Source organism: Melanotaenia boesemani, chromosome 13 (genome assembly GCF_017639745.1).
Source record: "Melanotaenia boesemani isolate fMelBoe1 chromosome 13, fMelBoe1.pri, whole genome shotgun sequence".
NCBI lineage: Eukaryota > Metazoa > Chordata > Actinopteri > Atheriniformes > Melanotaeniidae > Melanotaenia > Melanotaenia boesemani.
The window spans coordinates 24,658,316-24,671,797 of NC_055694.1; the positions used below are offsets into that span (position 1 = coordinate 24,658,316).

Here is a 13,482-nt window from a genome sequence, read left to right on the forward strand (position 1 = left end):
AAATAAAAGAGGATTTTACTAAGTTATTTATGAGGTGCTTTATCAAAGGTTGTTAAATAGAAAATCTCAGAACCTTAAGCTATTTTTCCTTTACTTGTCAGGCGTGTCTGCCGTCCCCATCTTCACCACGACTACCACCACCACAGCAGCAGCAGCCACCACACCCGCTCCCATCACCACAACCAGGCCTCCGCTAACCTCTCCTTACATCACTCGTCGCCCGCCAGGCACTACCCGCAGGCCTTTCAACAGCCGACGTACAACCACCACTGTAGCTCCGGTTACAACACCAATCTCCACCACCGCTGCAGCCATGACGACTCTACCGCCATCCACTATTACCCCTCATGCGAAAGCAAGGATATATCACAAGACACAAAAGCCCTGTGATTCTCACCCTTGTCTCCACGGGGGGACCTGTGAAGATGAAGGCAATGATTTCCGCTGCAAGTGCCCCGCTGGCCGAGGAGGGTCGGTGTGTGAGAAAGGTAAGTCATACAGCTGGATTTGGGACTATTTTCTTACCCTTTTTCATTATATCTCTTAATCTAAACATTTTAAAATCTGACCTCCCTTTAAAGTCAACTTATAAAAAATAGCTGGATATGACTTTTCCTGTAGTTTCATACTATTGCAAGTAGCAAGTTCAAAGAACTCACCAAAGGCTAATATTACAGGGATTTTTCATCAGCTAACAGGGTTTAAAGCATTCTGCTTTCCATTGTACCATTTGTGTGTTTAAGCGGTTTTGTAATCACTACAAACCACATCCTTCAGTGCCTTAATGTATTTAAAAAGTAGACAAGCAAACCATTATTATAAAGTCAAACATCAAAGAAATTTTTTATTTATTATTTAATTTCAAAGGAAAAGGAATTTCCTGTCATTATGGTTTTTTAGTAATAGAAGTGAGAGCAAGGTGACACTTTAAATAGCAGTGGGAGTAATGACTTTTAGTAAGGGCTGGATTATGTAAATGAAATGATAAGTGGTTACAGATGTGGATTTATTGGGTGATATAAAGCTCAATGACTTAGCAGCAGTCAGAGCCCTGAACTGAATGTCAGGTTTTTGTTTTTGTTTTTTTTACACAAGAACACATTGGTGAATTATGATTGAGTCAGACGTAGCTTCTCTACCGCGTTGGCTCCACTAAACCTCATTTCTAGCATTTCAGACACGTTCAGCCTTTGGAAGTATCCAACCACCGTCAACCAAATGTAACAAAGAATCTAATACCCTTTGCAAAGAGAATCTTGAATCAAGTAACTTCTTGAGTTTCTTCCTACTTACCCGACTTTGGGATTTTGGGGGAAAAGTAGCGACCTCACACAGCTGCATCTTGAGATAATTGCTTTGATGGGAATTAGCTGCTGAGAGTCACTTTGTGTCTTTGAGTTGCAATGGCTAACTGAAATGATGTACACCCACACTTAGACACAAACTACACACAGACACACACACACAAAGCCTCCCCCAGATCAATCAAGTCATTAGAAAACAGGGAGCTCATCAGCTGCCTTTTCTCTCAGAGAGATGGACAGAAAGACAGAAGGACAGAGAGAAACGGAGCCCAGGGGAGAAAATAGTTAGTAATCATATTTTTAAGTGGCTAAAATAAAAAAAATTTAAATTCATGTATGTGTGAATGTGGATGACTTAAGTTGGTTGGTGAAAAGAAAAAAAAACAAAACTCCTGCATCTCAACCTTGTCCTTCTGATGAACTCAAAAAGGCGTTTGGAAAAACATCAGTCCAAAAATAAACTGATAGACAAGCTTATTTTTCTGTCAAGAAGCAGTGACTCATCGCCACCACTCAGAGTTAATTATGCACATTAAACTTCTGTTAGAAGGAGATAGAGCAAAGCACGGAGTAATGACAGGACTGGCTTATTGTCTTCATTCTTCCACAGTGATCAAGTACTTCATCCCATCATTTGGAGGCGAGTCCTACTTGGCCTTCCCAACAATGAGTGCATACCACACGGTCCGCATTGCCATGGAGTTCAGAGCTTCTGAGATGACCGGCCTCCTGCTCTACAACGGCCAGCTGAATAAGAAGGACTTCATCTCTCTGGCTCTGGTCAAGGGCAGGGTGGAGCTCAGGTGAGTTATTGATTCTGCTGCTTTTGCTAGATTAAATTTAATTTAAATTTAATAGGTGGTTTTATCCTTTCTATCGCCTTATCACAGAATGCGATGAATCATTAATGATTTCCATGAGGAAACAGGGTCATTGCAGCAGCAGCTGGGAGAGGATGTAAATAAGAACAAAACAAATAGACAGCACTAAAGATAATGAGGCAAATAATTAGAGCAAGTAAACATGTAGAAAACCACAGTGCCAGAAAATAAATAAAGATGTGGAGGCTTCTGGACATATTGCAGGTTAAAGTCATGAAGGCATGCAATCAGAAAGATAATTAAACTAGCAAGGAAGCTGCTCACATAATTATGTTCAGAGATGGTGAAGATATACAAATGATCTGAAATGGGTACATCATCCAATTTTAAACATATAAACGCAGGATTGGATTTACAGTTGTGGTGGTCATATTCATAAATGGCAGCAATGATACTGAAACAACAGATAAATTTAGGTCTGTACTTGTACATAAATTATATTGTTGCAGGGAAAATGACTACACATATAAATGGCTAAATAACCGTTAGAAAGTGAAAGTGTGGCACGAAGAGAGGTGTGGTTGAAATCTCTAGGGATCTCCATTAATGCATCGAGGTTGTGTGCTTGTAGCTTGGCAAAATCTGATCTGCCATGTCTCAATGAGACACATAATACTGGATTTCTGATATTCCCCTTGTGCCTCAGCACTCCAAGCTCATCTATTTAGTCTGCCAGTGATCATAAGTTACTTATAATGATCCAGGGAAGCAATAGTTCCTAATTTCTCCTTCTATTTTGCTCCTCCTTTTCATCCTAGATGTCTCCTCTTTAGCTAATCTATGGATCTTAATCCAGTACTTGGGCTTTAGAAAGCTCATTCAGCTACTCCCACATGTAAACAGCTTCCCCGTTGGTATGGTAAACACCCACATCTTTTATTTCATCCTTGATCTTGGCTACTAATGCAAGATTTCTGTTAAGGAATTTTAGACTTGCCATGCTGTGTGCACACTCGTCACTAAGTACTTGTCACAACTAACACTGGTTCTCACAATATAAAAGTGGATTTACTGCCCCTTTAGGATATGTAACATTTGCATGAACAAACTATGAACAATACATGTTGTATTATCCAGTTTCCCCTTTCAACTGAAGCTGTCAGTGACCACGGTTTCAACTGGTCCTTTGAAATTGGCCAGTTTTCTTGCCAGAAGCCTGCAGAAACGCTCAGTATTGTAATAATGAGAATAATATGTATTCATCTCTTTTCCCACAGCAGAATAAAAATCATGTGGGAGAGGCAGCATCTTCAGACTAATTACAGATTCTACACATCTGTTTTGGACCTGCAATCTTTTTTTAACACCATCAGCTTTCCTTGTCTTTTGGATATCACCCTGACCCATCAAAGATTTTTTCAGTGTCTTACACTCTGGCCAGGTTAGAGATCTCTATTGGGAACAAAATCAATGGCAAACTAAAGGAGATAATTATTCACTTGTGCTTTCAAATAGAGCTGTGCCTTGATTCCAGAAATACAGCTGTGAGATTACCACCCACAGCTCTGCAAATCCAAGACATGAGGGAAGAACTAATTATTTGGGGCAGATAATTGCTCTCAGGTTGTGCTAATACTACCGTGTGTGTGGGTGCTCATACACGACAGCTCTTTTCCGTGACGATATGGCCTTTTTCCTCAGCAAAACCTCATTTGGTAAAAGGTTGAATGAAAATGAAGGTGTGAAAAAATATGTTTTAATTGAGTAATTACTCTATTACAGTCACGTCATGTAGTTTAAAGTTATTCTATCTCCTGGCTTATATCCATTTGTTTGTTTAGCTGTATTAGCAGATTTATTTTAGTCATTGCTTGATAAAGAGCAAGCATTACCTAGAAAATGATCTCACAGGTGTGGTGGGGGGTGTAAACCAATATTAAATGTACACAGGTGTTGTAGGGATTTTTGCAGACTGTTGACTGAACCGGCATCTCATCTTCTCTGTATTATCCCTATTAGGTTCAACACAGGATCGGGCACAGGTACATTGATGAGCAAGGTTCAAATCAGTCAGGGGCGCTGGCATCAGCTTGTAGTGACACGTAATCGGCGAAGCGCCGTGCTCAGCGTTGACGAAGAGCCAGACATCAAGGGGGAGAGTCCACGTGGCACAGACGGCCTCAATCTTGACACTGAACTGTTCATTGGAGGAGTGACAGAGGAACTGAAGCAGGAGTAAGGCCTTTTTTCTATATGTAGTTACAGTGATGATAGTAGTCTGCGCAGGAAGTAGATCAGATGGAAAATCTATCAACTGTGGTTTATTTTAAATAAAGGTGCTTTAATTCCAAACAGCACATGTTTTATGTAACTTGCTTTCTTTAGACTGAGTGGTTCTCCTTTTTTTCCACCACAAATTTCTTTATTGCATTATATTCTAAGAGAAATTGTATCAACGTGTTGCAGCATTTTCATTCCTTTTACTGACTGTCCATTAGTCATGCAGCAATTACAGATTTCTTTCTTTGTGCTTCTCAGTGTGACTGAAAGGACAGGGGTTTCCGAAGGTCTTGTGGGCTGCATCCGCTCTCTGGATGTCAACAACCGCTTGCTCAACCTTCAGGAGGACGGTGGCGACACCCTTTTTGGCAGTGGACTGGGTGAATGCGGTAACAACCCCTGTCAGCCAAATCCCTGCAAGAATGGTGCTGAATGCAAGGTCAAGGAGGCTGAGATGTTCCACTGCAAATGTAGCAAAGGATTCTGGGGTAAGATCGTCACAAAAACCTTTTCATCACAGCAAAGGGAAGCTCAGCTGATTTTTATTATCACTAGATTGGTATTCCTATGTTTTTTTGTTTTGTTTTTTTACATATTTAAGTTCAGCAAAATATGTAGAAAACAAATTTTAATCACATGTCATTTTCAAACTCGACCACCTTGTAGTTCAAATTATGGTTACTTATATCTGTGTTGCCTTCTTTTTAAGGATTCAGCATGGTCATGCCTTACTCACAAATCCTAAGTAAGCTTGACAGCCTAATTTGAGAGTGTAACGCATGCCCCCAGCAGAGAAGCTGGAAGTCATTTTGTAAACACCAAAGCTATCAAATCTGTGTGTCCAACACAGAAATGAAAGATTATAAGTTGATGCTGTTCAAAAAACATGAAAACTTTCAGCCTCTGGCCTCTAGCTTATGTGTTCCTCTACATCTTTTCCTCCTCCTTTTTTTTCTCCAGCAGATGGCAACTAAATATAAACTTAGAAACAATTGCACTAAAGAGGAGACACCATCAGGACCCAGTCAATGGCTCCTCATTGGTGATACTATAGTACAGCCTATTAATTGTCAAGGCAAAGTTTTATGTTTTAATAGTAAATGAGTTTATCCTTGCATGGGGGTAGGTGAGTAGTAATGAAAACCAGCTATGAGCAGAGTTTTCAAAGACATTATCCTTGAATTTACTACATGGATCAATAAAGTATCTCATAACATTTCATATAAGAAATACTTTTATGTTTTGGTATTGAGAGGCTTCAGAAGAAATACAGATAGCCTTCTCCTCAGAGGAGCCACTGCTGTGATGAAGTTGTGTTGGCAACATTGTGAAAAATGAATGGTAATGAGAAGTGAACCTTTGCCTGCAGACTTGCATTCAACTTAATTTTATCATAATGTCAGTTTAAAAGTGTCCAAGATTGCTTTTCTGGAAGGAAGGGACAGATTAGAAAAAGAGGGAAGAGGGAATTATTAGATGGGGAGAGCTGTAGTTAGAGGGAGAACATGTCAGGACATTCAGATAAATGAGAGAGGTGAGAGAACATCAAGAGTTGAAAGAGAGAAGAGATATGAAAAAAGGATAGGAGGATAAAAGACAGCTTCCAAAAAAAAAACAAGTGAGGAAAACAGGGGAGGCCTGTGAGCTCAGCAGGGATGGGGTTCATTAACGCGCTCTCCTCACCACAGGCTCTGACTGCTAAAGTAATGACGGGTGAATTCAAATAGGCTGTGGCAGAGGGCAAAACCATCATCTATCAGCCGTGTGCGAGCTTTTCCCACAGTGTGCACTGGCCCAGAAACATGTCTGCATGGTGGGGAAGCTCTCCACTGTTTAATCTGGACGTGTAATATTTCTAAATCCTATTAGAAAATGACCTCTATTAAAAAGGAAGTCCTCATACTAGCTTCACCTTCTCTTTCCAGCCATCTGAGATGGAATAAAAGACACATTGGTTGAAAATGTTGGAACATAATTGATGTCTTTTTTTTCACCCTGGGCATCTGTTTGTGTATACTTAGGTCCAACATGCGCTGACATCCATGATCCATGCGTACCCAGCAAGTGCCATGTGACTTCCCAGTGCCAGGCACTCCCTGAGGGAGGGTACAAATGCGAGTGCCCCATGGGACGTGAAGGCAGACACTGTGAGAAAGGTATCCTGACTAAAAACATGCTTTTGGACCTGAGCATGCGAACTAGACCCTCCTCAATGTCTGCATAATTTTCTGTCCTATACTTTCCACTGTGTGACTTCTCCATCCATCCTGAACTGAAGCAGAAGATCAAAAGCAGACTGTAGGTGAGCCTTCAGAGTTGAGGGGGGAAGGGAAGGTTGATGTGTTACAGAACTGAGGTGGATGATTGGCCCCATCGGGCCATTCACCACATCGACTCAGCAACGCTTGTTAGTGGGAAAGCAGAAGCAAAACTGCAGCATTTCTCCAGTCTTCCTCGCTATCCACCCACAGGTGTTGTGTTCAAACGTGTTTGTTGGTGCTTGGTTTTACATGGCAGAACCAGGCTGCTGCTGGGAAAATAAAACAACCCGCTTTTGAAGTTTATCATTAGCACCTTTTGGAGGTGTCACATTTTGAAGTCAGCTCATGTTTTTTCCCTCCTTGCCTTTGTAGCTTTTGTCAAAAACTCTTGTAGAAGTTGACTTTTACTGCTGCAAATGAAAGAGGATAAACTTGAATGCACTATGCTAACAAAAAAAAGAGACATGCAACCCCTGTGCTCCAGGGAATTAAGAAAAAGCAGATGGGAGTAGCCTCTGTCCAACCCCTGAGTCCAAGTTAGCGAGTGATTAAAATAAATTGAGGTGAGCCTAAATCAATGCTATGTGAGCAAAGCGTCTCTCATTCCAAAAGGCTATTTTTACACAGGAATCAATGAGATGACTAATCACATCAGTCCTCTCTGCCTGTGGTGATTAATGGCAGCATCAGTCAACCAGAGTGTCAGCCCCAGACAGGAGCTCTCAGATAAGGAAGCAGCCAGGCGGACGTCCCCTCTCAGGGCTGCGCTCAGAACAGTTAAAAAGACAGGTAGCTTAGAGCCCACTCACCAGAAGCCCGAAGGTGAGTGCAGTCATAATATGAAGTGTTTGCATCAGAGTGTGTATGTGTCTGCGAGTTCAGCTCAGCTGTGGTTTTCATTTCAATTCTGCCAGTGTTTGTCAGCACTGCTCGCTGCTATAATATCACAGTCAAGGACTTTTCTCAGGGGTGTTCCTGTAGTATTGAGTGGCCTACTTTCCTTACTGCTTTTACCCTATGATGGTGTAAATCATCACCATTTAGCAAGGAAAGCAAGACCACTTGGAAAAATTGAACTGCAGTTGCAGTTTCACCAAAGATTAACAGTAGCTTCATTTTACAATACAGGTGGGTGTCTGCTTTGCACCTGTGTGTGTGAATCTCACACACACTGCAAGCAACTAGCAAACTGACTGACCATGGGATGTTATTTCATCAGTCTTAAAGTAAAATTTGCATTCTAGCTGCCTTGTTATTCTAGTTTTATTGGGTTTTTATGGGATTAACTGCAAGTGCTAATGAGGTAACATTCCTCAAATGTAAATAAAACCATACCAGAGTTTAATTATTGACCTAAGTGCGATATGCAACAGGTTTATAAGTGTTGCCTTCTTCTCATTTAGGTGGCGTTTTAGCTTCAAGGTCCCTGTTGAGAGTTTAAATTGACTAACTTCCTTGTTGTAAAGCTCTGGGCCCATATGTCATGTGGCTTTCACTGGTCACTGAGCTCTTACTAGGGCTTTGACCTCTAGCGTCCTATTGATCATGGTTTCAGGCTGAGAAATGTGTGAAAAAGAGAGAAACCATCCATGCTGCTGTCTGAAAAACTACATTGTGAGCATTAGTCTCCTGTAGAGTTCAGCTCAGTGCAGAATTCCTTGTGGGTGCAGGACTATTTTTCCCTCTCTTCCATGGTGCGTACCATCATCATTAGCACTCCTCCGCACAATAGCTAATTAGCTTTCTCATCTCCCTCTGCCTTCTCCATCCTAACTCAACTCAGCTAATCCCAGCCAATTATGAATAAAAGCTTTTTTGCTGGCTGCTTTGGGTTATGTGTGCTAGCCAGTGTTTATGTGAGTGTCTAGCAAATCATGTGACTCTGAATGATGGTAGTTTTTGCATTATAAACACATAGCCCCCTCCCCTGGGTGACACTTGAGCGATTTTTAATGTCAAGCCACTTGTTAGAAGGATGGCACAGTGCCTGTCCTAATGACTCCAGACAGTGAGGCGTAGACATGTCACAAAGACATGAATTTGCAAAAAGCCCTGCCAAAAATACAATGGCTGCATTATTTCATAGGTCCCAGCTGTGTGTTAAACTCTGCCTGTCTCCACAGGTTCTTTGTCATACAGTGACATGCTGTGTAATCATTCTGGCATAAGGGTTTTAGATTTTCTTTTGTTTTTTTGTTTGAATTTCTACTAAGCGAAAGTCTTAATCCCTAAAGGCTATACATACAAACCATCGTTTTCTGTAATGCTGACAGGTCCCTCAAAGATGTAAAGACTATCCCTGAATTTCAATTCTGTCAGCAACACCAAACAGAGCCCGAGGTTGAATCGAGCTTTTTTTTTCTGGGTTTTTTTTTTCCAGTGGTGGAGAGGAGAGGGGCTTACATGCCTCAGTTCAACGGAGACTCCTACCTGCAGCTGAAGGGGCTCCATCTCCACGGGCATGAGCTGCAGTAAGTCCCAGGTCTTGGTATGAAACCTACACAGTGAAGCATTATGTGTATTACTGAACGCTGAATGCTATGTAGTTTTTGTGCACTAAACTTGTTCTGTGCCTGAGGCAAATGGCAAGCTCAGCCTTCCTTAAGCCTGAGCTGAATTGATAATGAGGTCTGCACAAAGAACTTGATCAAGGTCTAAGGGTGGTTAATGTGCTGTAGTGTCTCTACACAATTCCTACAGTAAAAAGTGCACCGAATACAAAAAAAAAACATTTATCATTTGCTTCTGTCTTTGGTATGAATAATAGTATTTCACTGCGGTGTGTTCATGGAGTTTTGCTTATGCCTCATTTGCAGTCAAAAAGTCAGCATGACGGTGGTTCTCATGGCCAATGACTCCAATGGTTTGATCTTCTACAACGGTCAGAAATCAGACGGAAAAGGCGACTTCATCTCTCTGTCCCTAAATAATGGGTTCCTGGAGTTTCGCTACGACCTAGGAAAGGGACCAGCTAATATCAGGTTCTAATTATTTGAGAGTCTTGGAGAGTCTCACAAACATTAAAAAACATACCAAACGTAGCAACAGCTGAATTTTAATTGTTTTACCTTAATTTTGCTTGTTTTACCTACTTTCTGTGTGTGTGTGTGTCTGGTTAAGGAGTAAGCAGCCAATCCAGCTAAATGTGTGGAACACCGTCAACCTGGAGCGCTTCCAACGCAAAGGAGAGATCATGGTTAACCAGAAAGACGGTGTCCAGGGAGAGTCACCAGTAAGAAACAGCAAGCTAACAATCATCTATCTTGCTTTTAGCATGCAGAACCAATGGGGCTGTGCTATGATTAGCCTTCCTTTTAACCGTGTATCCTCATCATTGTGCTCATATCTCATCAATGCCACAGTCTTGGGCTTTAGTGTTCTTATTTGCCCTTGTAACAATACACCAAGGTACAGCTTCAGGCACAGTTGAATCTGTAAACACTCTCCCCTTGCTGAGGTTTTCCACACGGTTTGGCACCCTGTGGCTCTGCAGGCTTGTTTTGCAGAAAATATCCAAACATACATGGAGGTAAAATGAAGAGCTTTGGATGCGCAGGGCCAGTTTGACAAGTTGTCTTAATTTGGAGCTGCAATGTTTTTCTTACTCTCTGCCTTTGATAATCTCTGCTGGACATAAAAACTTGGTCTTGCATTCTAAAATGAAAAGCAGCCTTTACTGCTGGTATACAGTCTTTTTCATAAATTCAGCCTCTGGGGTGGTGTCAGGGGAGTTTGAGGCAGATAAGGGCGATATCAGCAGCAAGAGGAGCGTAATGAAACTCTTGAGCTCGGTGCCTAAACCAATAAAGCAGGTACATGCTTTTAAATGAGGGTGATCTCATAGTTTGATAAGTCTGTAAGTCACCCAATTATATTAAACAGTGTAATTTGTAATTATGAACATGGACCCTGTCAGCTCCATCATCTCCTGTAAGATGCAACAGTCTCCCTTTTTTTAAATTTATATTTTATCTCACTGCTCAGTCCCTCCCCCACTGCCTCCCATCGTCTGTATGGTAATTGTGTTGTACTCCAGCTACAGAGGCAGAAAATCTTATTAAAAGAAGAGAGCAAAGGAAAAGCAAAGACACGTGTGTGTGTGTGTGTGTGTGTGTGTGTGTGTGTGTGTGTGTAGAGGGGGGGCAGGGAGGACACAAGGGATGAGCTGAGACTAGTTATGGAGCTCAATACAGAATCCATCCACTGTGGATCTCAGCTAATTCTCTCCTACTTCAGCTTTAAGAACCAGGGTGAGTTACAGTAAAGGTTTTTTCTCAGAGAAACCCACAGGACACATACAGACACGTATATGGATACATTTAAGAGCAATCATCATATCAAGGACAGTTCAGGCTGCCAGCATAATGAAATACAAACTTTCAAAGGCAGAGATAGGAGAAATAAAAATCTACTTTACCTCTTATTTAATGACAGCAGCCTGTAAATGAGGTTGGGTTAAGTGGCTCTATTCACAGTCTGTCATCCATGAAGTTTTTTCCTTTTTTTTCTTTTCATCTTTTCCTAAATGGCACCATCTGCCTCATGCAGAGCCTTTTTAGATGCACACCTTATTTGCATTGATTCTTGCACAGCTTTTTGAATGTATACACATGGTATATAACACACAATGTGTTCCCCCCATTTTTTTATGTTCTTATTTAATGTACTTGTGTCACTTGTCTGTGCTCCCCACCAACTATTTCTAAAGCTTTTACAGATGTGTATATGTGTAACCATGAGGTAATATGTGAATGTGTCCTTGGTGATCTTTTGTACTTGCCTTGCTCTGCATGCCTCTCTGTGCACAGACACTTACTAGTCTTCCCCTATTAACTCTCTTCCTCCTTATTTTCTTTCCTTCTTTATGATGTGCTGTCTGGAAATAAGAGATCACGCAAGGTAATGAGACAAGTCCCAGTCACACCTTAGCCCCGTGTTTCATTTTGAGCCGTTCACCGAGTACTCTCACCCCCATCTCACCATGCAACAACAGCACTGAAGAAAAAAGCCACTTCTGCAGAGCTGCGGGCACCTTTTGAAAGTGCCAGTTCTGTAGAAAAACTTTGCCATTTCATAAGCTCATATATGCACACACAGTACTGAAGAAGAGATGCTCTTAAAGAGCACAGTTTGGCTTTCACCTCAGTCCATCTGCTATGAGGGTGGAAGGGGGTGGGAAGGTGGCAGGGAAGAAGGAAAGGAAGCAGTCATCTTTTACACCGTCATTGTTTTAAAGCAACAAAGAGACGTCTTCATTAGTGTGGCGTAGGCGGGGATATCGCGTGGTGCTGTGTGCCTGTCAAGAAAGTGGGAGCGAGGAGGATGTATACCGTAGGAGATGATGAGGTGCTGAGCCAAGCTGGGCTGTTCTTTTGTCATCTGCTCTCACTTCTGTTGCACACAGGAACAATCCTCCATAATCACATGAAGTCACTTCACTCTATGACCCACTCACTTGACCATAAGACACAACAAACTCACTTTACATCAAGGAAGTCTATAGAACCAACTGACTTCCTTGTATAGGTGCAGATTATTATCTGTTTAAGAAAAGAGGGGCGGGATCTTCAATTTCATTGCATGGATTCTCACTTAGTCATAGAAAAATAACACTGCTCAAGTTCCACCTTATAGAGATGTAAGATTTTAAACATTTAAAAAAAAAACAACAGGAACATCCCTGATTTAACTGCAGAGTGCCAAGCAGTAATGTTTACAGAAAGAGCCTGAGGTGGGAAACTTTGCCCCACAGTCAGTGACACCTATTGGCAAAGCCCGGAGGCATCAGCTACATCTGGGTCCACCAGCTTTGGTCAAGTCTCTGCCCCGTCTCTGCTGGAAGCAGCTCAAGGTGCAGTGACACAGCCCCAGGCTTCAGCCAAGCTCCGCTGCTTCCTGCTCTTCAAATCCCTTCCTAAATAAAAGCCAAGCTGATGCCAGCTTGCATATTTATTTGTCCCCTTCCATCAATTTTTTTTCCAGCAATTAACTCCACTTTACCCTTTTGGCAATTACTGGCCTGCATAAAGTTAAGATCATTAATTTCTTCCTACTGAAGTGGTTTGGTTCTTCTTTGCATAAGAAGCAAGTGTCACCTTTGCAAATGCAAAGCAGCTGTCCCAAAGGTTTGGTAGAAAGAATCGATTTTCATACCCATCTAACACGCAAATGAATTGCAATTAATGTGTCTCCACACTCATCTGTTTGAAAGGTCGGTGCTTATAATCAGCTATTCATTAGAGATGCCTATAAAGAACTATCCATATCAGCAGTCCGCCCTGCTCCTGATTTTTCCTCTGTAGTCTCTCTGTATGTCACACAGACGATAATTGACCACTCTCTATGGGAGACAGAAAAATCACTTGTGTTGTAATGTATCAAACAGATTGATGTGAAAGAAAGGCAGGAAAGTCCAGTTAAGTTCAATATGAATTCATTCCTTTTACTCTTTCCCCTAATGGAGCCATCTAAATACAGTATGTCTCCAAATTTGGTAAAAGTTAATCTCATTGTGGACATCTCAAGTGAAAAGGTACACAAGTATTTCCATTCACTATTAAGATATTAAACTTTGCACAAAAAGGAAGAAAAGTTATGTTTGGTTGACCTGTTTAATAATCCAAATTGGTGTTGTAGTGTATGTCATTGGTAAGCCTGATTAGACACCTTAACAGTGAGGAACAACTAGTCAAGATTGTTGTTTGCAGAATGAACAACACAGCTGAACGGAGGAGGCACCAAGCTGTTGTGGCTGTACATGGATCTTCTAAATGTTACCGGCACACACACGTTTAGCTACGTTGCTCATTCCACAGA

General features: G+C 41.5%; 1 protein-coding gene across 6 annotated transcripts in view; it reads left to right on the top strand.

Annotated features, from left to right (window-relative positions):
- The window catches only part of agrn (agrin), a 257,582-nt gene that overhangs the window by 228,331 nt on the left and 15,769 nt on the right, over positions 1–13,482 (top strand). For 3 of the 6 annotated variants that reach the window (XM_042004268.1, XM_042004270.1, XM_042004272.1), the window contains 9 exons: positions 102–488; positions 1,915–2,107; positions 4,145–4,360; positions 4,664–4,893; positions 6,427–6,561; positions 9,047–9,137; positions 9,483–9,647; positions 9,787–9,898; positions 11,554–11,565. In XM_042004268.1, the coding sequence (XP_041860202.1) occupies positions 102–488; positions 1,915–2,107; positions 4,145–4,360; positions 4,664–4,893; positions 6,427–6,561; positions 9,047–9,137; positions 9,483–9,647; positions 9,787–9,898; positions 11,554–11,565 (1,541 nt within the window). The remainder of the gene's footprint in view (positions 1–101; positions 489–1,914; positions 2,108–4,144; positions 4,361–4,663; positions 4,894–6,426; positions 6,562–9,046; positions 9,138–9,482; positions 9,648–9,786; positions 9,899–11,553; positions 11,566–13,482) is intronic. The other 3 variants (XM_042004269.1, XM_042004271.1, XM_042004273.1) reach the window with 1 other exon arrangement.